Genomic DNA, 20,672 nt, shown 5'->3' on the forward strand with positions numbered 1-20,672 from the left:
GAGGGCACTTTTGATTTCCAACCGTCTTTTAATTTAGAGGGGGTAAATACTAATGTAAATAACGACTAAATTGCTTTAGAAGAGCCTATTTAGAAGTCGCCTCGCCTAAATATACCTATTTCAGGCGTAGCCGAGCGTATAGGCCTACTATAAGCTACGGATCCAACACAGCCTACGGGCCCACTACAACCAATAGGCCTAATACAGCATACGGATCTATAATAGGCTATAGGCCTACTACAACTAGTAGGCCCACCACCACCAATAGGCCTGCTACAACCAGTAGGCCTACCAATTGGCCTGCCATAGCACTCTGCAATATTTCCTAGCAATTCGCCGTCTTTCGATTCTAAATCGCTTTAGCCTAACTTAGCTTTTTAGCTTAGGCAAGACGGTCCTTTTTTACCAGCTAAAGAAAATACAGTTTTTTCCTATATAAAAAGGCTGTAAATACTAAGAAATATAGAAAGCTCTTATTACTAGGAATCTCAATCTTAGAGATTTTCCGAATCTAGCATAAAAGTAGGCATACCCTACACATATGAAAATTCTGACTCGCCCTATATAACAAATTTTTAATGGTCCGAATCTCAAAGCCCCACATATATTGATTTTCTGCGACTTTCCGATATAATAGATTCTGTCTTTTCGCCCGGCTTCCTAGTAAATATAGCATTTCGCTATAGTAAAACGCTGCCTATACTAAAATATCTGAAATTCAAGAGTCTAGATATCGCATCAAATGAAAGACTATAGGAGAAAATGTTTTGAGTATTAGAAAAGCTGCCTATTTAGCCATACTAAATTAAGGCTACTAGGGGTAAAATTAGTACCCGAGGAAGAATGTAGCTACGGATATGAGACGTATAAAGTATCCTAAATTACAGATACTATAGGTCACTTTCTGGCCCACAAGCTAACTAATAGGGTATTTTCCTACCTACCCAGCTAGAAAACAATAGTATTTTCGGGTTCCTACCCATTTAGCCGAAAAACGACTAGATTTTCGGATACTTAGGCAGCCCCCTAGAGGCTTCTATATAGGATTTCCCCCCTTCCTATGCTTTTTACTAGTAAATATACGATATTTACTATATAGCAAAGATTAAGGCTGCAAAACGGGCCTTAGAAGGTGTGCCTAATAGCTAGAAGAAAGTCTTATATAACCCACAAAAAAATAGTTGGGTTAAAGCCTTATTTTCGGAATTTGAGCAATTAATTGACTTAAATATCTTCTAATTTATACCAAAGGCTAGTATTCCTACTAATAGGAAGATATTACGCAACCGGCCTATTTTTTGTATAAAGATAGATGCAAATAATAACCCGGTTAAATATAAAGCACGATTAGTTGTTAAAGGCTTTATGCAGGTATTTAGGCAAAACTTTACGGAGATTTATACCTCTACCTTGATCCCACTAATATAGAGGATTATCTTTACTCTTACTGCTATAAATAACTAGGGAATAGAGCAAATCGACTTTATTAATGCCTTTCTAAATAGTGAATTACTAGAGACGATTTATATAGAGATTCTAGCTAGTTTTCTAGAATTTGCAGAAAGCCTACTCTTATTTAATCCAGCCTTATAGTCTAACTAGTAGTATTAGCGACTTCTAGCCTTACTTACTAAGATTAGATATGACCCCTCTATATTATAAGTCATTTTATTAAAGAAAGCCTTATATAGGTTAAAATAAGGCCCTTACGAGTAGTAGTTATAGTTAAAAGACCTTCTAGTGCAAGAGGGTTTTAAGCTATTACTTTCTAATGCCGCCGTCTTCTATAATAAAGGAATGCATACCTTTATTATGACCTATATAGATAACTGCTTGATTATTGGTCTGGATCTTAGCTATATTGACTAGCTTAAGACTAAGTTCCATAAGGTTTATACTATAGAAGACCGAGGACCTACCTCCTTCTTTTTAGGTATATAGATTATTAGGGATAGAGAAAAGAGCCTATTATAGCTGCACTAATCGCAATTTATTGCGGAAGTCTTTAAGAAATTTAACCCTAAGGATATACAACCGCATCTAATCCTATTATAGCCCGATATACTTACTAAGGCTAACGATATGCCGCTGGATGCTAGTAATTAACACTTATTCCAGCAGCTGGTAGGGATATCGATATGGTTGATAATGATGTTAAGACCTGACCTTGCCTTTCTAATGTAATACCTATCACGATATATGCAATAGGCTTCTACTATACAGCTTAATGCTGCTAAAGGCGCTTTTCACTATTTAGCTAGTACGGTAAATATAGCCATTTGTTACCGTTACCGAGCCGCTAAAGCTACCGTAGTATTAGCTGCATTTTCTGATAGCGATTTTGCTAGGTACCGGCTTACTTCTAAGTCTACTAGTAGTTATTTTATTACCTTAAATAGTGGACCGATTAGCTGGAGGTTAAAACGGTCTTTGACTATGGTTTTATTAATGCTTAAAGCCGAGTCTAATGCAATGCTTAAAGCGATTCGCAAAGTGGAGTGAATATCTAATTTATTTAAAAAAATCTGGGTTAATATTTAACGCCTAATACCACTATATTGCAATAACTAAGGGTCTATTTCTAATGCAAATGACCCAAATCAGCATGCCCGCATTAAGCATACCTTGCTTAAATTCCGGTATATACGTGAGAAGGCCCAAGCTAGCCTGGCAAAAATATCTTATTTACCCACGATAGATATGCCTGCGGATAGACTTACTAAACTACTATTGCAAAATGGTGATTCAGAACACTATTGGAAATGTACTGGATACCGACAGTGGCGGATAAGGCGTTGCAGAATAAAACAAGCTGGTTAAAGATTAAAAACGCACACACAAGGTTGACCAGAGCAAAGATGTCAGGGAAATCTGATTCTAATTGTTGGTAACTATTCTAGCTAGAAAGAGGGAATTTTAGGCATATTTCTACCATCTTAAAAAAGTGGTTGAAAATAATGAAAAACCGCAAAAATAGCGAAAAACGACGAAAAGTCGGTCTGCCCAACCGTGCCCAGTCTGTGCCCAATATCCTACCCAGTGCCTACCCAACCAAGCCCAGTGGCTTGTAGCGGTGTGCCGGATGCCCTATAACAGCCTGCCGTACGGGCCGGAAGCCTTATATCGGTCTGCCGTACGGGCCGGAATCCCTATATCGGTGTGCCGTAAAGGCTCGATACAGCGGGTGACTATATGTAGAAGGCCGAAAGTGCTGATTTGCCCATTTGGTAATCCCATAGAAATGCGCCGCCTGTTGTGGGCCCTGTGGCCCGCTGTGACCGGCCGCTGTGGCCGGCTGTGGGGCGCTGTGCCGGTGCCGTGACCGGCGCTGTGGCCCACTGTAACCGGCGTTGTGGGGCGCTGTGCCCCACTATAGCGCCTGGTATAGCCACCGCGATATCTCAACGTAGAGACGTCGTACGGTGGCGAGACCAGTACCAAAATACAGCTAAAAAGGCGCTGATTTCAACAGGTTGGCTATAGATGTCTCGTCAGAAAAGATAACCTAAGTAGGGTACTATATTAGTAAATAGCTATTATAAGGGGCTATTTTTAATTATATTTGCCTCTATTAATTCTTCGACTTTTGGCAGCTAATAATGTGTAAAAGAAAGCCTATTTGCGGCTATTTTTTTTGATAGTAGTATTCTTTTTATAGCCTTCTATTTGCATTGCCAGAAGCCTCGAAGGCACCATCGGATAGTCGAGCGGCTTATTCGGCCACCTATAGCGCCAATTAGGGCACTATATATAATACTACGGTTCCTTTTAATAAGAAAAACAATATAGCGTTTTTCGGCTTCTATAAGCTTCGGTGGCCGGCCGGAATAAGGCTTATTTTCTAAGGTTGCATCTTCTTTCTAGCGTGTAAATATCCTATGTGTGGTTGACGGCGATATATTAAATGCAGTAGCTACCGCGCGGTGGGTTTTACCTTGCGATAATTTGGCCATAATAGCAGCTTTCTATACTGGCGAGAATTTATGATTCCTTTGACGATTTCCGGATATTTCTGTACCAAAGGCACAATTTAGAGGCATTATTATGGGCATATTATAGGCGTTGTAATATAAAGGGTAAAATTGATTGAGGCGTGAAGACTTCGCGCTACGCGTTTTTATTCGCGCATTATTAGAACCCCACTATAGCTAATACCTCCCCGGCAGCATTATAGGACCTAAAGGTAAGATATAAGATACAAAGGGTTATTTAATCGGCAGCTATTATATAATACTATTAGTCGTTAAAGGCCTAAAAGGAGGGCAAAAGGATAGCAGCCTAAGCCTTAATCGTTGCTATCGCGGGTTATATATACTTAATAATAGTAGTCTTATCCTTATAGGCTTTCACCTATACATAGTAGATCTATTAGAGCCTTAGATTCCTAGCTAGCTTAAAGTCTAGGTATATATACAAGCTATACGCACTCTAGTAGTAGATATATGCCTTACTTTTGCCCCTTCACTTATAAATAGGGAAAACCCTAATCGACTGCATTTTCTTATTGCACTACTTATATAGGAACTCTTTATTGTAGGTATATTTATACTCCTTATTAGATAAATTACCCTTAAGTAGATAATCGCCTATAGCGTATTACGGTTTCGGCTTAGTCTCTATTAGGTTAAAATACGCTAAAGATAGTTTACTTATAAGTCGTAAGATCTCTATAACATTAGAATCCGTAGGAGTATTAATACCGCCTACAGTAGGACTATTACTAGGGTTTGAATCGGATATAATTAGGTCCCAATATAGTTAATTGAGAGAATCTATAAAGTTAGATTGAGTTAGAATCGATATATAGGCTTATAAAAAATAGGAATAGGGTATAGTCTTATTGCCGATTAGCTTTAATATTCTAACCCTAGGCAGAGGATAATACTTATAGTTACGATACTAATAATAATTATAATAGCTATAGAAAAAAAAGGGAAAAAAAAGGCAAAAAGAATAAGCGCGATAGGAAAAACATACTCGCCTAGGGGGATCCCTAACTAATAGCTAGCGGAAAATTTTTTACAATACTTCTAGCTGTTATAGGCGGTCTCTAGCTAGCAATACAATACTAGACTTCTATGTATTTCCACTATATTATACCTAGGTTAACTACTCTACGACTCCTTTAATTGTATAAGCCGAGCCGGATACCTATATAAATGCATACCGCTCCTATAACTTAAGGGTATCGCGATAAAAATCCCGGCGACCTTATTAGTTTATATGGAGGAAGGGGGGGTTATAGGATAATTAATCCGATTGCGATATAAAGAAGGGGGGTATATTATGGGCTCGGGCTACGCCCGTGCTATAATGTGGCTAGGACTTAGGCTGCGCCTATACCTAGCTTAGGCAGGGTTAGATAGGTTAACGGCATAGAGTTATAGGACTACGCTAAGACCCCGACTTATACCACATAGGGATAAATAGGCTATTGAGAGGCCCCTATTCGGGTCTTCTCTCTTTCCTCCTTAGTCTATTTAATATATTTATTCAATGCCTATCCGTAGGAGCCATAGGGCCAGTTCTTTACAACTTTTACTAATAGTATTGCTTTTAATAAAAGTAATATAGTAGATATATAGAGATATTATAAGAGGGGCTAGACTATATTAGGATAATATAGTGGCAGTATACTCTTATACAGGAATAGATGCTTATATAATAAAAGCTATATTGATCTTTAAGCGGTTTTATATAATCTTATTAATTGCATTTTCAATTATCTATGTAAGGTTCCAAAAGAGGTATAAATATAATCTGAATTGGTCTCTTATTAGGCTGTTTTAGCTATAAAATCAATATCTTTTCGCACTCTTTTTAATACTGCTAGGAGAATATAATTCTATAGCTCTTTTATAAAATCCATAATAATATTAGCTATTAGTCGCTTCTGCTCTTGAGTAGGTTTAGTATTGATTAAGTTATACTATATGCTAATTGCAATTATATTATTAAAGTTATAATAGCTATATGCTATGCCGCTTTTATTCCCTTTATTAATATCTATTATTTTATCTGCGCCTACCGCGCCTTTTCCCTAAATGCGATAAGCTATAAGTAAGGGGAGTAAGCAGATGTAAAAAAACGATTAGAGATATTAGAATTGATTTTAGAGGCGGTTCTATGCCGCTACCTAGGTGCGGGCGAAATCGCGAAAAGTTTATCCGGTTACAGGTATTATTCTTCTTTAATTATGACTAATTATATAGAGTATATATGCTGCTATCTAATACGGTAGCGATCTTAGTATGGTTTGCCGATGGTCCCCCTTGCTTGTGTAACGGACCATATAAAAGATGTGTCCGATACAAAAGCTGCACCTTAACACAGCCAAAGGGATAGCAGCAATAATAGCGCAAAAAAACAACCTGGTGATGCCCGCACCTTTTAACACTTTGTCACTGGCCAGGAATGAAGATATACTCGGAAAATTTGCAAGCTCGATTAAGTGCGAGAGACCTTGCGGACTCGAAGCAGCTGTGGCAAGGAGATTAATCCATTCAAGATCCCTATGGCGGTGATACGTAGTCGGCTCAAATCGCTGCAGAAGTGGCATCCCCGTCCGGGTGATATACAAGGCTTGTTTCCCGGAAATGTAAGAGCTCATACAACTACTGTTACGGTTCTGACGAAGTTATCGAATTCTTAGCGGGCGATCCAGTCCCCATACACAGACAGCGGCGCAATCAGCCCAGAGCAACGACGTTGTCTGACACAAGATACCGCCGTGAAGATGACGCCAAATTGTTGTTGCTGAAGCTCCCCTTCATCCGCTTGGTAAGATTCCTGGACCTCCTAAAACGTAGTGGGACATGCTGATGCGTCCCCGACACAGGTTCGAGAAATAGTTACGAACTGCTGCCGTCCCCGAGATAAAGAATTTACATGGCAAACCCAAGCGATCCAAGCCTTGCAGGAAGCAGCTGAGGCATTCATGATTCATTTGTTTGAAGATGCCCAGCTATGTGCCATTCACGCCAAACAAATTACCAGGCTGCACAGAGGTATTCGACCCGCCAGACGTATTCGGGGTATTTGGGCAGGGTTGGGATCGCCATTGAAAGGCAACAGCTGTTATAATGCTCCCTGAACCCACGATTTTTCAAGATTCGACGACTCGTACCGAGAATTACTGCCCCCGGCTACTGCGCGTTAGTGTATCTGATTCGGCTTTCAATTTGAATACCGTTGAGGCCTTACTCCGTGAAATACTCCGGGTACGAATTTTAGTTTACTCAAGCCATGAAGAATACTGTTCGCTTTCCGAGGGCTTTTATGAGCTACTGATATTTAAGTATTACTTTGACAAGTTCCAGGGTTCCAGTAACATTTGCGTACTATCATTGTCGACGAGGTCCCAAGCTTGTTATTCCGCAAAATGTTGATCTGAGGGGTTGCATTATCGAGCATGCTGTTGTGTGGCTGTCCGCCGGTACTAAGCTCCCGAAATAGAAGATGATGCTTCATAGTTTTTTCTACATAAAGTGACTCCTGCGAGCTCATATAGCAGATGTTCTTCCGCGATCTGTTAGGTAGCAGGTTGGTTTTCTCCCGGCACTTAGGAGGTAGAGGTACCAATGTAAACACCTCCTAAGAGGTAGCTGAGGTACTAGATATTGGCGTAGTTGGACTTATCAGGAAGGCCATAGGTAGCCATCTAGAGTAATGGCATGTATAAAAGATGTACCTCCCTATTCTTGCATTTTTAAAAAGTGACGTCATAGAATTATCGCTCATAGAAAGTCCACCACTCCACATAGTTCTATGTGACAGTGATTTTTGATAAAAATTTATCGGGCATTGCGGACGTTATACCTCCCGACATTAATTTCTGTACCGAGAGACGTATGAATTAAGTTGCATTACATAGGGTAGAGAAGACAATGTGTCTCGCTACATGAACTTCTTTTTCAAGTGACTTCTGGGAATCGTATTGTGCTTGAACGCATGGCGAGTGTAAGACGAGATGCGAGGTATATACAAGTGCATGTATCCGTAATTTCAGGCCTAATCCCGGTGTCGGTACTCCGTAGTAGGAGCAGCCCTGGTCAGCGTATTGTTTTTCACGCCTAACCGGGCACGGAGATCCTACGTACGAGGTACTCGTGCCGTATGGTGACGACGGCATTGGTACTGAGCACAGGCCAAGCACAGGCATAATAATAAGCCGCAAGACCGAGGTACAAGCTAACGTCTGCCCCTCGGCCCGCCCGATCTGGACATTATATCACCCACGGCAATGCCAGATGATGGCTCGAGACCCGACCTAGCCACCTCCATGCCATCCTATCTCATGAACCCATTTCTAGCTTTTGAGCATATTTACACGCCAATTCCGAGGTACAGTGCATTTACGACGCCGATTTTTGCTGTAAAGGACGTCAATGACTCAGTGTTTGCAATGCAGACCGAACAACGTTTGAAAGTCAACGATAGACACCGTGGGCATCGAGCTACGAGACGTTGACGGGGCGAGTCGGCATCATGGGAGGGCAATCTAAAACTGATATATCTCCATGGGCCCGTGCCGCTTCTGGTGCCACAGGAGCTGTTCTTGCGAACGCCTTGGTCTATCCGCTTGATATGTACGAGCCAGATCGTCTTCCCCGAGGTCGGTATTGCTTGGAGATTGATTCCTACTAACTGCATCACCTGCGGCGACGCAGTGTCAAGACGAAACTCCAGGTACAGGTCCGTCCAGACAGAGCGTGCTCAACATCAGCCGCAGACAATCTGCACTATAAGTCAACATGGGACGCAATTTCCAAAATCCTGGCAGAGGAAGGTATCCAAGGACTTTACGCCGGTATCAACGGATCATTAATTGGCGTCGCATCCACTAATTTTGCGTACTTTTACTGGTATACGGTTGTGAGGGCTTTGTATGCAAAGTCGAGCAAGAATCCCAACGCTTCTCCTTCCATGGCAATCGAGCTTGCTCTAGGAGCTGCTGCCGGCGCTCTTGCACAGCTTTTCACCATCCCCGTAGCAGTTGTGACAACTCGGCAACAGACAGCCCGCGGCGACGAGCGCAAGAGTCTTTGGGCGACCGCTTGTGAAGTTGCGGAGGGTCCTGACGGCGTCTCAGGCTTGTGGCGTGGCCTCAAAGCCTCCCTGGTTCTCGTGGTGAACCCTGCAGTAACGTACGGAGCCTATGAACACCTGAGACGGACGTTTTTTGAGGGAAAAGCAAACTTGCGGCCTCAAGAAGCCTTCTGTAAGTCTCATGACGAGGCAAATTTCATGCGCCGTACCAGGTAGACAGCTAACGTGTTGAGTCAAGTACTTGGGGCATTGTCAAAAGCGCTTGCCACGATTGTAACCCAACCGCTTATTGTTGCCAAAGTTGGACTACAGTCCAAGCCCCCCCCTGCGAGGCAAGGGAAGCCATTCAAGAGTTTCATAGAGGTTATGGAGTTTATTGTCGACCATGAAGGCTTGATGGGTCTCTTCAAGGGGATCGGACCTCAAATTTTCAAAGGGTTTCTTGTACAAGGAATCCTCATGATGACCAAAGAACGGTACGTAGTGAACTTTAATCACTTCAGCAGCTGCCATTATAGCTAATTGTAAATCTAGCGTGGAGCTGTTGTTCGTTTTCTTCATCCGCTATGTTCAATCGCTTTTGTCAAAGCGATTGCGCAAAGCAACTCAAAATTCGTCCCTGTCGCTGAAACGGATTCCTCTGTATAACAGTTCGAAGCCGCTGACAACGGCGTGAAAGGCTCTATCCAATCCCCCCTGGCGTTTATATAGAGAATAGCACGCTAATATTTCCTTGATAAAATAATATTGTTGCTAAATCTTTTGCCGGCCAGAAACGTCTGGACAAGATTCTATGATTACTCTACCAGTAAATATATGTCATGTAGGCACGGAAAGTAGGCTTTAAATTCTCTCATTCGGGATGGTTCTAGGCGAACTTATCACGGCCCTTGACTTGATTCAGACCCTTGACGACCTCCCAAGGTACCAGGTAATTTTTCGCCCGGGTGCCATGTGCAATGCCAGCCATGGACTTTGCTGCGGGAACCTTCAATCGACACTACTGGCACGAGGCCGATTCGACATGCGAGCCAACTTCAGCCTGCAGCCGGGTCCTGGGTATATCTCATCCAGACAGCGACGGACTACCGTCTTTTCATTCCCCTCCCACCGCGCGTTATGGTCGGGACCCACGCAGCACCTTCGGGCATCAACAGGCGGCCTCTGCGGGACCGAGTATTACTACATGGCCCGCAGTGGCTAGCACACACGTAATTCGGCGACGACGATGGCGTGTTTGTTGTACTCGTCGTGGCTTGGCTGGTCATTAGCGCAAGCCTCGGAACCGTGCCTTCGGGTCGCCCCAATGCTGCAAAAGACGCAAACGGTGGCCATCATGACGGCGCATAAGGATGCGCCGCAGTAGATATCAGCTGGAGTGATTCCAGCAGACCCGAGATTGCAGGTGGTGAAAATACAGAACAAGGCAGGCAGGCAGGCAGGCAGGCAGGCAGACAGGCAGGCAGGCAGACAGGCAGACAGACAGGCAGACAGACAGACAGACAGACAGAGGCAGTTCCTAATAGCTTACAAACCCGGGAATAACATGTTTCCACTAGGGCCTAGTGCGACAAGCCTTTTAACTAGAAGCCGACTCCAAAGGCCACAAAAAGACCTGCGGCAAGCATAGGCATATCTATATATATCATGGCAAACCCCCGTTGGCAAAGCAGTCGCATCTCTACGACCCTTGGCCCCGGGCCCATTCCCTTGCAACTCCCTAATTCAGTTCGGCAAAGCTTCGTCGCCCATAATGAAAGCCGTCCTTATCTTGACCACGGCCTACGCAAGCCTCGCTCTAGCTGCGCCTACCTCTACCTTGGCTAAGCGAAACGAACCCTTGAACCTCTTAGCCTTATCTAAAAACTCATTCAGCGATAAGGCATCTAGAGACCTTTACGAAAGAATGTGAAAGAGCTTTCGCGACCGCGTCCGCCTAGATATCTCGAACTTAACCCGCTGCCCTATATGGTTACGGCGTATGTTACGAGGTTGAATGACTATATAAGTCGAGGATTAGACGAGACGGCCTCAAATGCTCTACTTAAGCTAGCTAATTCTGGTCATGATGCTATATACCCTGTCGCACTTTCCTACCTAGATAGTTTTATAGAAAGGATCGTCGAGCGGATAGACCAGAGGTAAAAAGGGATAGATTCTAGGGAAATATAAAGGCTGTGGCTGGGCATGTAGGTGAGCATAGAATTGTAGAGGAGTAGTTATTATTTAGTTGCTCTTATTTTAGCTTTTCTAATCGTTAATATCAATTATTTCATTATTACCTTAGAGCGAGGATATATCGCAGCAGCAGTCGGTCCCGCGGCTGGCCAGTCAAGATGGGCGTCATCAGTACTGCGTTATAGCGGCAGGATAAGTCCGGGACGACTGCTGTCGACAGTGGGCGTTCTATCTTGGGTCTCAAGGCGAGACGACGGAAGGTACTCCTTACTAAGCCTGGCCACCGCTTACCGCCTCACCTTAGGTATCTAGGTACCTAGTATCTCCCTCAAGGTACCTAGGCACCTAAAGTAACCTCCAAATTCATTACTCGGTACCTCAGCAGGTACCTTGTACGTACACTAGGCTAGGAGGTACCTGTCGGCGGAAAGTGCGCGGCTGGCATGATTATGTCAGCACATGGATGGAGCCCTTGTTAGAGTCCACTAGGGCTTGATAGCACACAAATCTTCCCTGCCCGTCCAGAATCATCCCGAGTATCTCTGGTCTTAAACACGACAACATTGAAAAGTAGCCATGGCTAGTAAGTAGATATTGCTGACTTGTATACTGTGACATCTCTTCTAAACCGAGTAAACAGAGTCAAAGAACTCCTCGCAGCACAACCAGTGGCGCAAGGCCCACCGCAATGGGTTTGTTTATCCCATTTCTTTTCTCGACCTTTACGGAATCGACGCTCACGAATATAACCAGCATCAAGAAACCCAAAACCTCGAGATATCCTTCGCTGAATGGCACCGATCCTAAATTTCGACGCAATCACCGACATGCTCTGCACGGCACTGCAAAGGCCTTGGTATGGAACCTTGTACTCGGGATCTATTCCAACAGTGACGCGACTAATATGTCCTATAGAAGGAGGCAAAGGATGGCAAGCGAGAGGTTGTGTGAGGATCATGCGATGAGGAATTGATGCATGTTACGCAGTTCTGGAAGCTTGAGCGGAGTCTTTGACCTTGCTAAATGGAGCATACTTGTCCCGCTCCTGAATCTTTGAATGGCGCAACTTTTCGAACCCAATATAACATCATCTGCAATCTTATTGCCCCTTCTGTGTTGATGTGCACTCTTTGCTAGGACCCGGTAGCAAAGACATTGAACTTGGCTCTGGGACAGAGGGCGTGAGTTGGCAGGGACATTGTCGAATCACATGGCACTGCTCGCTGGCTCGGGCACGATGTCGCGGCACGATGTCACGAGATCCTCACTATAGTTCTTCTTCGGGCCATGTGTTTGCTTGGAGATATGACCCGGGAGATCTCTGCAATAAACTTATCATTGTGCCTTAAAAAACGTATGGATCTCAAGGGAATTGCAGGGCTTATGACAAGGCGGCGAGGCGAGTTCGGGTAAGTCGTCTGCCTGCCGTATTCACACGATTTCGCTTCAATAAATAGAACATTGCACGGAAAATACTATATATTTTTTTCAAAATACCCAAGGTAAGTTCTACTATTGTAGCTTCAACATCTAGGTACCTATGTACCTACCTCTTACCTTGGGTTAGGAGCTGGTAGTTTACTCCGTACCAACCTGCTCGCAACTCACAAACACCAGACTAAAATAAATAAAAACCTCCTCCAATCCGCGGTCGGGGCCCACCCACTGTCTTTGCCCCGCCTTTTTGTGCGCACCTTGTTTTTGAAAATTGATCTGATTGCGGCACAGCGTCTTCAGCCTACTTGACCACATGCACTAGGGCTTTCATTCCATCCTCTGGGCTTGCACATCCGTCAGGTCTCTCTGTTCGGAGCGTTGCAGCAGCAAAATCATATCCCCATCGGAAGTTCTTGCAACTTGGCTGTCTCGGGGCTGTTTTCTCTTCAAGTATGCCATACCTGGTCTAATTGCCATGCCTCAAGATCCTGCTACTCGCCTGGCTGCTTTGCTACGGGCAGCCTCCATAGATGATCATGAAGAAATCCTCAGCGCAGCCAACATCGCCATCAGGGCCAACCCGAACAACGAAACGGCACATCACACAAGAGTTACTGCCTTGCTGAAATTGGATCGATTCGCCGAGGCTTTGCGAGCTATATCTGACGGGGACCTGAAGCTAGGAACATCTTGCGTCTTGGAGAGGACATATGCCCTTTACAAGCTGGGAAAATTAGAAGAGGCTGCCAGCGTCCTTGGGTCCAGTGGACTTCTTAACCGAGGTCTGACTCACGTTGCTGCTCAGGTTGCCTATCGTGCAGAGAAATTCGATAAAGCTCAGTCGATTTACCACCAACTCATGGCTGGCGACGCTGCTGAGAATCATGATGTGAGGATCAATATCAAAGCCTCTCAAGCCCAAGCCGAATGGAAAACTCTATCTGGATCCAGTAACTTTGAGCCGGAAAAGATGCCAGATACCTTTGAGCTTTGCTACAACGCTGCGTGCGCCAGTATTGCCAGAGCATCTCTGGGCACTGCTTCACGGCTTTTGCATCGAGCACTGGCTTTATGTGATGCTTCTGATGAGTTGACTAGGACAGAAAAAGAAGATGAGCGCAAGCCCATTCTAGCCCAACAGGCTTTCGTTTTGGCCAAGCTGGGACGGATGGATCGTGCTACAGAGACTTTGTCTTCATTCGACTTGGATGCGTAAGCTTCAGAGCCATTCCCCTGCTCTTTTTCTTTCCCCTCTTTATCTCTGTCTTTTAAAATGCCATCTATACCTACTAATCCATTCATGTCGCAAGAGCAGTGAGACAGATGATGATTTCAAACTCATTGTTCAGAATAATCGCCTGGCGCTCGAAGCTGAACCGAGAAATCCCTTTCTGTTGGAGCGTCAGATCACGTCATGGAGGATGACCTTACAAGACAAGGCAAAACTTTTCGACTTTCAGTTGAGAATTCTTGAGAGGAATTCTTCCATTGCTGACGTCGAGGCGCACAAAATTAATGGTGTCAGAAGTAGGACTCAGAGAGCTATCAAGCAAGCTCAGTTGCCCTCATCTGATTCTGAAATCAACAGCATATCTCTCATAGGCACGGCGGCAGAAACGCAAGGCATGCAAAATAAAAGCCTCTTAGAATTCATGGCTGCCCTTCTCAAGAAACAGCCTTATGACACAGCTCTTGTTCTTACCATCATACAATACCACCTGGAGCACAAAAACCCTACCGCTGCTCTCCATACACTCGAGTCTTTCTTCTCTCTTCTCGAAAGACCCAACAAGGAGAATTTGCACTTCGTCAGATTCAGTCCTGGCCTGGTTGCGCTAGCTGTATTCCTAAAAAATAGAAAGGGAAAACATACTTCAGCTAAGACGGAGCTCGCTAATGCTGCAAAATTCTGGTGCAATCATCCCGCTGGCCCCGCTGCGTCGCTTTTGAAAGAGGCCGGGACGGAGTTGGTGTCATCTTTCAGTGAAGATGAGCTGGAGTGCGCCGGGGCTGCTTTCGCCAGACTTTATGATGACAATCCAACTTCGGCCATCCCCGCAGCCGGTTTAGTCGCTTCTTTGGCAGCTTCTGATGCTTCAGCAGTCGCAAAACACATTAAACAGTTTCCGTCTATCGAAAGCCTTGTCAACGGTATCGATGTCGAGAATCTCGTTGATATAGGCGTTGCAGCCCCCACTGGCTCTTCTTCCTCTAAAAAGAGGGTACCCCAGGACGATGTGACTGGTGATAATGCTGCTAAGAAGCGGAAGAGAAGAAGGTTGCCAAAGAACGTTGTGGAAGACAAAACGCCTGATCCGGAAAGATGGCTTCCCCTACGTGACAGATCAACCTACAGGCTAAAGGGGAAAAAGGGACGTAGGAAGGCTGCCGAGTCCACACAAGGTGGCGTTATCAAAGAGGAAGAAACCATAGGTCTTGTCGGAGGCGGAGACGTCAAAGTGGAGAGAGCAACTGCGTCAAGTTCAACCAAGAAGAAGAAGAAGTCTAAGAAATAAATGAAATTCTGTTTAAGAAGGATCTGCCGTCTATGCAGAGGTGTGGGGGGAAGTAAGGATATAAATGAACTGATCTCGGGTGCAAGACGTAAGCTCCCTCCGTTCACCAGTCAGAACTCTGGCAGAGGCTGAAGACTATCTACCTCGTAGTTTTAGATTCATATATACGTAATATTTGGTCTTGTCTCTTCTTCGAATCCTAATTCCCAATTCAGGAGCAGGCTGCCTATTCTATGGCATAAACCTAATTCAACACATCATGTTTCAATGCGTTTTGTTTATGTATGGCTGGCTGGTGCATGCATACTCGGGAAAGTACGATTCCTAGCCAGGAGTTGCACTGGAACGAAAGCTCGTTTCATATGCGGTGCAACTGACCAAAAGTGCGGTTGCGAAGGACAACCTGCCATTGAATAGCACACTTCTCAAATCCGCTAGCGTTCGCAAACGTCCACCAGGCAAAAGGTCCTTGCCGCTCATAGCTTTTCCCGTCACAACTTACCCTACCACCCTTTTTATATCCGTTGCGTACCAACCAGGCATGTTATGGGCGAGAGAAATCTTCTCGAAACCAGACCATCGGCCATAACGCTTATGCATCGATTCAACGGGCCGTCCATGATTATCACCAGGGAGTCTTCCACTCTCTTATTTTCTCTCTGGCTTTCGATGTTCTTTCTTCACATGAAAACTTCCACTCTCTTATTTTCTCTCTGGCTTTCGATGTTCTTTCTTCACATGAAAACTTCCACATACAAGTAGCAGTCCGAATTGCTGATCAGCTTTCTGTTAATTGAAAACCCTTTCTTACGCCGTGACCGCCTGCGTCGGGTGGCTTGGGATCACATCATGCTCTTGTTCAGACTTTCCTTCCTCCTCAGCTAAATTGTCGTTTTCGCCCGGTTCATCTTCCCTTCTTCCTTCTGTTTCGTACGGCATCTCGTCGTCAGTAGAAGCCTTTCCAATACCAAACTTATCTTCCCTGTCGGTCCGGGGTTGGGAGGGCCGCTGTCCGTCGGATGAGCAAGAAGCGTCCTCACTATCAGGGCCTGAAGCAACTATCGGCCCCCCACGAGACGCACTTTTCGCTCCTTGGAATCTCAGCTTATTTTTGTCGGGTTTTTTAAAGCTGTCCACGGTGGCAGTGCCTGCAATTGCCCCTGAACTTCTCCTGCTATTCGAATTGTTGGATTCGAACGGTGTTTCAGGCGCAGCATGAAAGGCCTCGTCAAGCTCATCAACGAGCAAACGCGAGACAATCGGCTGTTCTACCTGAAGTGTTTGCTGCTGCTTGCGACACAGGATCTTCTCTTCTTGTGACAAGGTTTGCAGCTCCGTACCCAGGTTAATGACAGACGCCTTTTTGCCGTGAACCACAAAACTTCCAGTACCCCGGGATAAGAATGTTTCACCAGTCGCACCATCCAAAGAATTCGAGGTTGATGCACTGGCATCTCTCCCTCTCTTGCTGCGATGGTGTGAAAGGTGTCCAGCGCTCTCCCTAAGAGTTCGCTGCAAACTTCGCCTAATCTTGTTTCTCTCTAGCTTGTCACGCTCTGCTGGAGGTCCATATTCAAGCATCTCAGCTGACGAAGACACCTTTGATTTATCGACTGAGCTCCGCCTTGATCTCCCTTCCCATAATCCGGCCTGTTTGAGGAAATCGCGTTCATCCGCATCCACATCATCCTGGTTGTCTGATCTTCCTCCAGAAAAAGTCTTATCACCTTCTCGAGACGTGTTGCATTGTGAAGTAGAAGCCAGTATATGCGACACAAATGACGGAGTGTTGCTTGATACAGAGCCATTTCGGGTATTGGTAGCATTCGACATCACACGCGCCGTCTCCATTGTTGAAGACTGCGGCAGCTGGGAAGCAGTCAGGACCGAGGGAGCCAGGTCTGGAGCAAGACCAACGAAGCTGGAAGCACGCGACAGTGAATCCTCTGTAGGTGTCTGCGGATTGAGATTGGGCACAGGTGCACTATCGGGCTTGCAATCTGTCTGACTGACCAAACGTCTTGGTGTTTGCGTCGATTCTTCGCTATCAAGATCTGGCTGCTTGATGGTTGAACAAATATCGTCATCTGCTAGGTCTTGGATGAGAATGTCTCGGTGACATTTTTCTCGCCAAATGTCCATGCGAGTCCACTTTAACTGCGCGGACAACCGAGCTGCAGCCAGCAATATGTGTTCTCTTGTTCTTGGCTGAATCGGTGCGAGTATCAGAAGATGTCTTGCATTCCTCAGCTGTTCCTCTAGCTGCTTTTGACTTTCTTCAACCTTCTTGTCAGCTTCGCGAATCTTTTGTTGCATGCAATCCCGCCTTGCGGCTTGGATATCTTCCGCCATCTTATGGTCAATATACCCTCGGGCAATTGATACGGGACCTGTAGGGGTTTGAATGAGGTGACTTGTATCTGCGCTTTCCAGTCGTCGTATGCCACGACGACCCTGGCCATCGTAGTTGGCCCCGACTACACCGCGCATGCGAACGCCTGAAGTTCTGAAGGCGGCAGCATAGTTCAGTTTTGCCAGCCAGTCATTACGCTCTTCTTCGTTATCTGCCAAAAGAACCTCATCCAGTCCTTCTTGTCGCACGTATACAAAAGCATTCTTGTGCTTCCTGTATGTACTGTCCACGAGAGCAACAGCAGCATGAGTAGACATCAAAGAATCGGGTTTGAATTCTTCCAAAGGTGGTTTGAAGATAACTGGTATCCCATCATGCCCACTCCTGAGATGATTCTCGTGTTGATGCATCAGATTTTTAACCCAACTTATATTGCGGAAAAAGTACAACTGAGCGCCGGTCAGTATTGCGCCCCATTCCTGCCAAGGAGAGCGAGTCTTCCTCTTCTTGGCATCTTTCCGCCAAAGCAAGCCAACTTTGGTGACTTTGATGTCCACAATGCCCGGGTGGGCATCGTCGGGGTTTGAGGCAGTCTGCTCCGACATGAATGCATCTGGTCGCGATCTCGCTGAAACGATCTGTAAGACACCCGTCCTGAAAAAGGTGTTTTGTAAATCCTTCAAATTGAAGCATGGAGCAGTTCCTAGGTAGTTGTAATGGTCTTCTAAATGCATGGCATCTTTCAAGTTCGGTCGCAAAGCATCCAAATTGCCGTCCAAGATAAGGGTGTATGGATCTATAGGCTCCCTCGTGGCTCTTTTAGCAGGGTCAGCAACATTCCCAGATATTATTGGTTTTCTCCCAGACTTTTTCGTCTGATTTCGTTCGCTTGCCAGATTCAAATCATCTTCTACATGAATGAACGGCGTGTAGGATATGTTATCGTAAAAACATTCAAGTATATCGTCAAATATACCCTCGCCTCGAGTGTTTTTCAAGTAATCGGACTTCTGCATCTTACGTTTGTTATTCTTGTTGAAAACATCTGTATGAAGAATGAGTAGCGAGAACGCGATGAAATATGCTTGGTCTGGTGACGAATATATGCCTGGGTTGCATTCGTGGTACCTGTTGGCGAAGGCCTGTAAGCATCGATCGATTTGCTGCGTCTCTTTGGGAAGTTCAGCCTCCATGAGCAATTTCCTGATCGCCATGTCCATGGGATCCCCAAAGAAACTAAAGCTACGCATGTAGCTTCTAAGTACGGCAGCAGAGAAGGCGTCGGTGCCTCTTGCCAGAGCAGACGCCACGGCCCCACGACTCACCACACCCTCTAATCTTGCGAGGTAGTTGGCAGGAGATTCGTCATCCTTCCGTTCCGGCAGAAGGGACGAGTCTCTTGGAAGCTGCAGGGAATTGCTCTTTGACCCAATCGAGCCAGGGGTGGCTGGTGTCAAGGTTCCTTGTCGGCTTAGCTCTGAATTTTGTCGGATGCGACCCAATCCGAATAAATCGCCTAAGCTTTTGCGTCCAGTAGATGTTGATGTTCGCGTAGTTGGGGGTGATAAGTGATCGTCTGTTGAATCCCTGCCTACAGAGCTCATTGTAGATGATCGACCCCGCAGGAAGCTGGCTCTTGTGGGCGATGAATGGCCGGATCGGCTCTCTGTTCCCTTCATAACACTTGATCCGGTCACAAAATCGTGACGCGCTTGACTATGTTCCTTGCCTTCGTTTCCTTTTCTGATGGTCGCACTTCGGGATGACGTTGGTCGTGAATCAGTTGTTAAAGCCAGGGACGCCAAAGATGAGTTTTTGGCGAATCCTGCACTTTTCTGCGGTAGGTGGGAGAGAGCAAAAAAAGGCTGCGAAGGTTTCTTGTTCCTTCGCAACTTGAAGAACGGCGTGGTATTATGAGCTCGCTTCGGTGGCATGACCGGGCTCAACCCATAGATATGATCGGCGGAACTTGCATCAGATCGGGGTGACTCCGACTGCCGGTTGCTGTATGGGTGCAGAGACAGAGTATTTATGACTGAAGCGGCCTGAAGTGATGGCCGACGTTGGGCAAATGTGTCCAGGGTCAGAGTTGGAGTGCTGCTACGCTCGCCATTCACGTCATGTGATTCTCCAAGGAGTCCAGAAGCACTATCGTGTTGACGCTCAGCCCCAAAAGCGTCTATGGGATGGCGGGTTTTGCGAGGAAGCGAGCTCACTTCAGGATCGGTAACATCACTCGCAGAAAGTGTTGTGATAATGGCAGGAGCTGTGGATAAATCATTAATGCTGGTCTTGATTCAACAGAGAAAGGGCGATGTTATCAATGACATACGTCGAGGAATGGGTGGGAGTGTTTCAGCCTGCTGCTTCAATCGCAGTGACAATTGGGAGTCGGATGCGTTGCGGTGTCGTAGCATAGAGAAACGTCGAGATGCATTCCGTTGTTGGGCATCTGTGACAGTGAGTTCTGGTATGAGACCGAACTGATCAGATTCGAGCGTTGCCTGGCGAGAAAGGTATATTGAGTCTTCAGATCCGGTGAGCTGGGGTATCGGCGGGAGAGAGGGCACAAGATCACGCTCATTGCTCGGTGGTTGCGAAATACTTAATAGTGTATGGCGTCGTATGTCCGTCTCACTGCCCATGTTGCCTCGCCGGCGAAGGAAAGGCATGGTGACGGAGAAATTCGCATGATACCCGCTATGCTTGGCCGCTCTGGTCGGGTAATGTCGCCCAAGATGTCGAGAAGAGAGGCAGAACTGGGACAGAATTATCAAGGCATGTATTGGGGTTAAAATTAGAACCAACTGTCTTGTGGCAACTAAAGGTTTCCAAGTCGCAGATTTCATCAAATGCCAACTTGCGTGCCGGCACTTGAGTACGAAAGCGTCTCTGAGTGACAACAAAACTACTGTGGGTGTTTGGTGAAGTAACTTCTTCGCATCCGCGCAGCGGATGATTGATTCTGTTGTTGCATACAAGTCCAGGGGCTCTAGTTGGTAAGGGCGTTCGAAAGCCGTAGCAGATAGATGCACTGATATCTTATCGCAGATATTAGTGTCCGTGCAGGACTCATTATAAGGGTTCTCATCCAATTACGTGCGCCTGGCGCACTCGAGTACGCCTTGCGAAATAAACGA

The 20,672-nt window shown here is 45.6% G+C and overlaps 5 protein-coding genes across 5 annotated transcripts; 4 read left to right on the top strand and 1 right to left on the bottom strand.

The window, feature by feature from the left end:
• Nucleotides 1-6,514: 6,514 nt before the first annotated feature.
• On the top strand, nt 6,515-7,093 carry UV8b_03739 (uncharacterized protein; the record flags this gene model as incomplete). Its single annotated transcript, XM_043141237.1, has 3 exons — nt 6,515-6,581; nt 6,653-6,780; nt 6,839-7,093. 3 exons carry the CDS (start codon nt 6,515-6,517, stop codon nt 7,091-7,093), a joined length of 450 nt encoding a protein of 149 aa, XP_042997171.1.
• A 1,394-nt stretch (nt 7,094-8,487) lies between these two features.
• UV8b_03740 (uncharacterized protein) lies at nt 8,488-9,724 on the top strand (the record flags this gene model as incomplete). Its single annotated transcript, XM_043141238.1, has 4 exons — nt 8,488-8,588; nt 8,670-9,220; nt 9,287-9,524; nt 9,583-9,724. The coding sequence occupies 4 exons, from the start codon at nt 8,488-8,490 to the stop codon at nt 9,722-9,724; spliced, it is 1,032 nt and encodes a 343-aa protein (XP_042997172.1).
• Nucleotides 9,725-11,802: 2,078 nt separating this feature from the next.
• Nucleotides 11,803-12,177, top strand: UV8b_03741 (uncharacterized protein; the record flags this gene model as incomplete). Its single annotated transcript, XM_043141239.1, has 4 exons — nt 11,803-11,809; nt 11,867-11,918; nt 11,980-12,082; nt 12,142-12,177. The coding sequence occupies 4 exons, from the start codon at nt 11,803-11,805 to the stop codon at nt 12,175-12,177; spliced, it is 198 nt and encodes a 65-aa protein (XP_042997173.1).
• A 961-nt stretch (nt 12,178-13,138) lies between these two features.
• On the top strand, nt 13,139-15,179 carry UV8b_03742 (uncharacterized protein; the record flags this gene model as incomplete). Its single annotated transcript, XM_043141240.1, has 2 exons — nt 13,139-13,875; nt 13,979-15,179. The coding sequence occupies 2 exons, from the start codon at nt 13,139-13,141 to the stop codon at nt 15,177-15,179; spliced, it is 1,938 nt and encodes a 645-aa protein (XP_042997174.1).
• An 807-nt stretch (nt 15,180-15,986) lies between these two features.
• On the bottom strand, nt 15,987-20,204 carry UV8b_03743 (uncharacterized protein; the record flags this gene model as incomplete). The annotated part of the gene is made up of 2 exons (XM_043141241.1): nt 15,987-19,798; nt 19,865-20,204. The coding sequence occupies 2 exons, from the start codon at nt 20,202-20,204 to the stop codon at nt 15,987-15,989; spliced, it is 4,152 nt and encodes a 1,383-aa protein (XP_042997175.1).
• Between the last annotated feature and the right edge of the window lie 468 nt (nt 20,205-20,672).

Source organism: Ustilaginoidea virens, chromosome 3, assembly GCF_000687475.1.
Source record: "Ustilaginoidea virens chromosome 3, complete sequence".
NCBI classification, from domain to species: Eukaryota; Fungi; Ascomycota; class Sordariomycetes; order Hypocreales; family Clavicipitaceae; genus Ustilaginoidea; species Ustilaginoidea virens.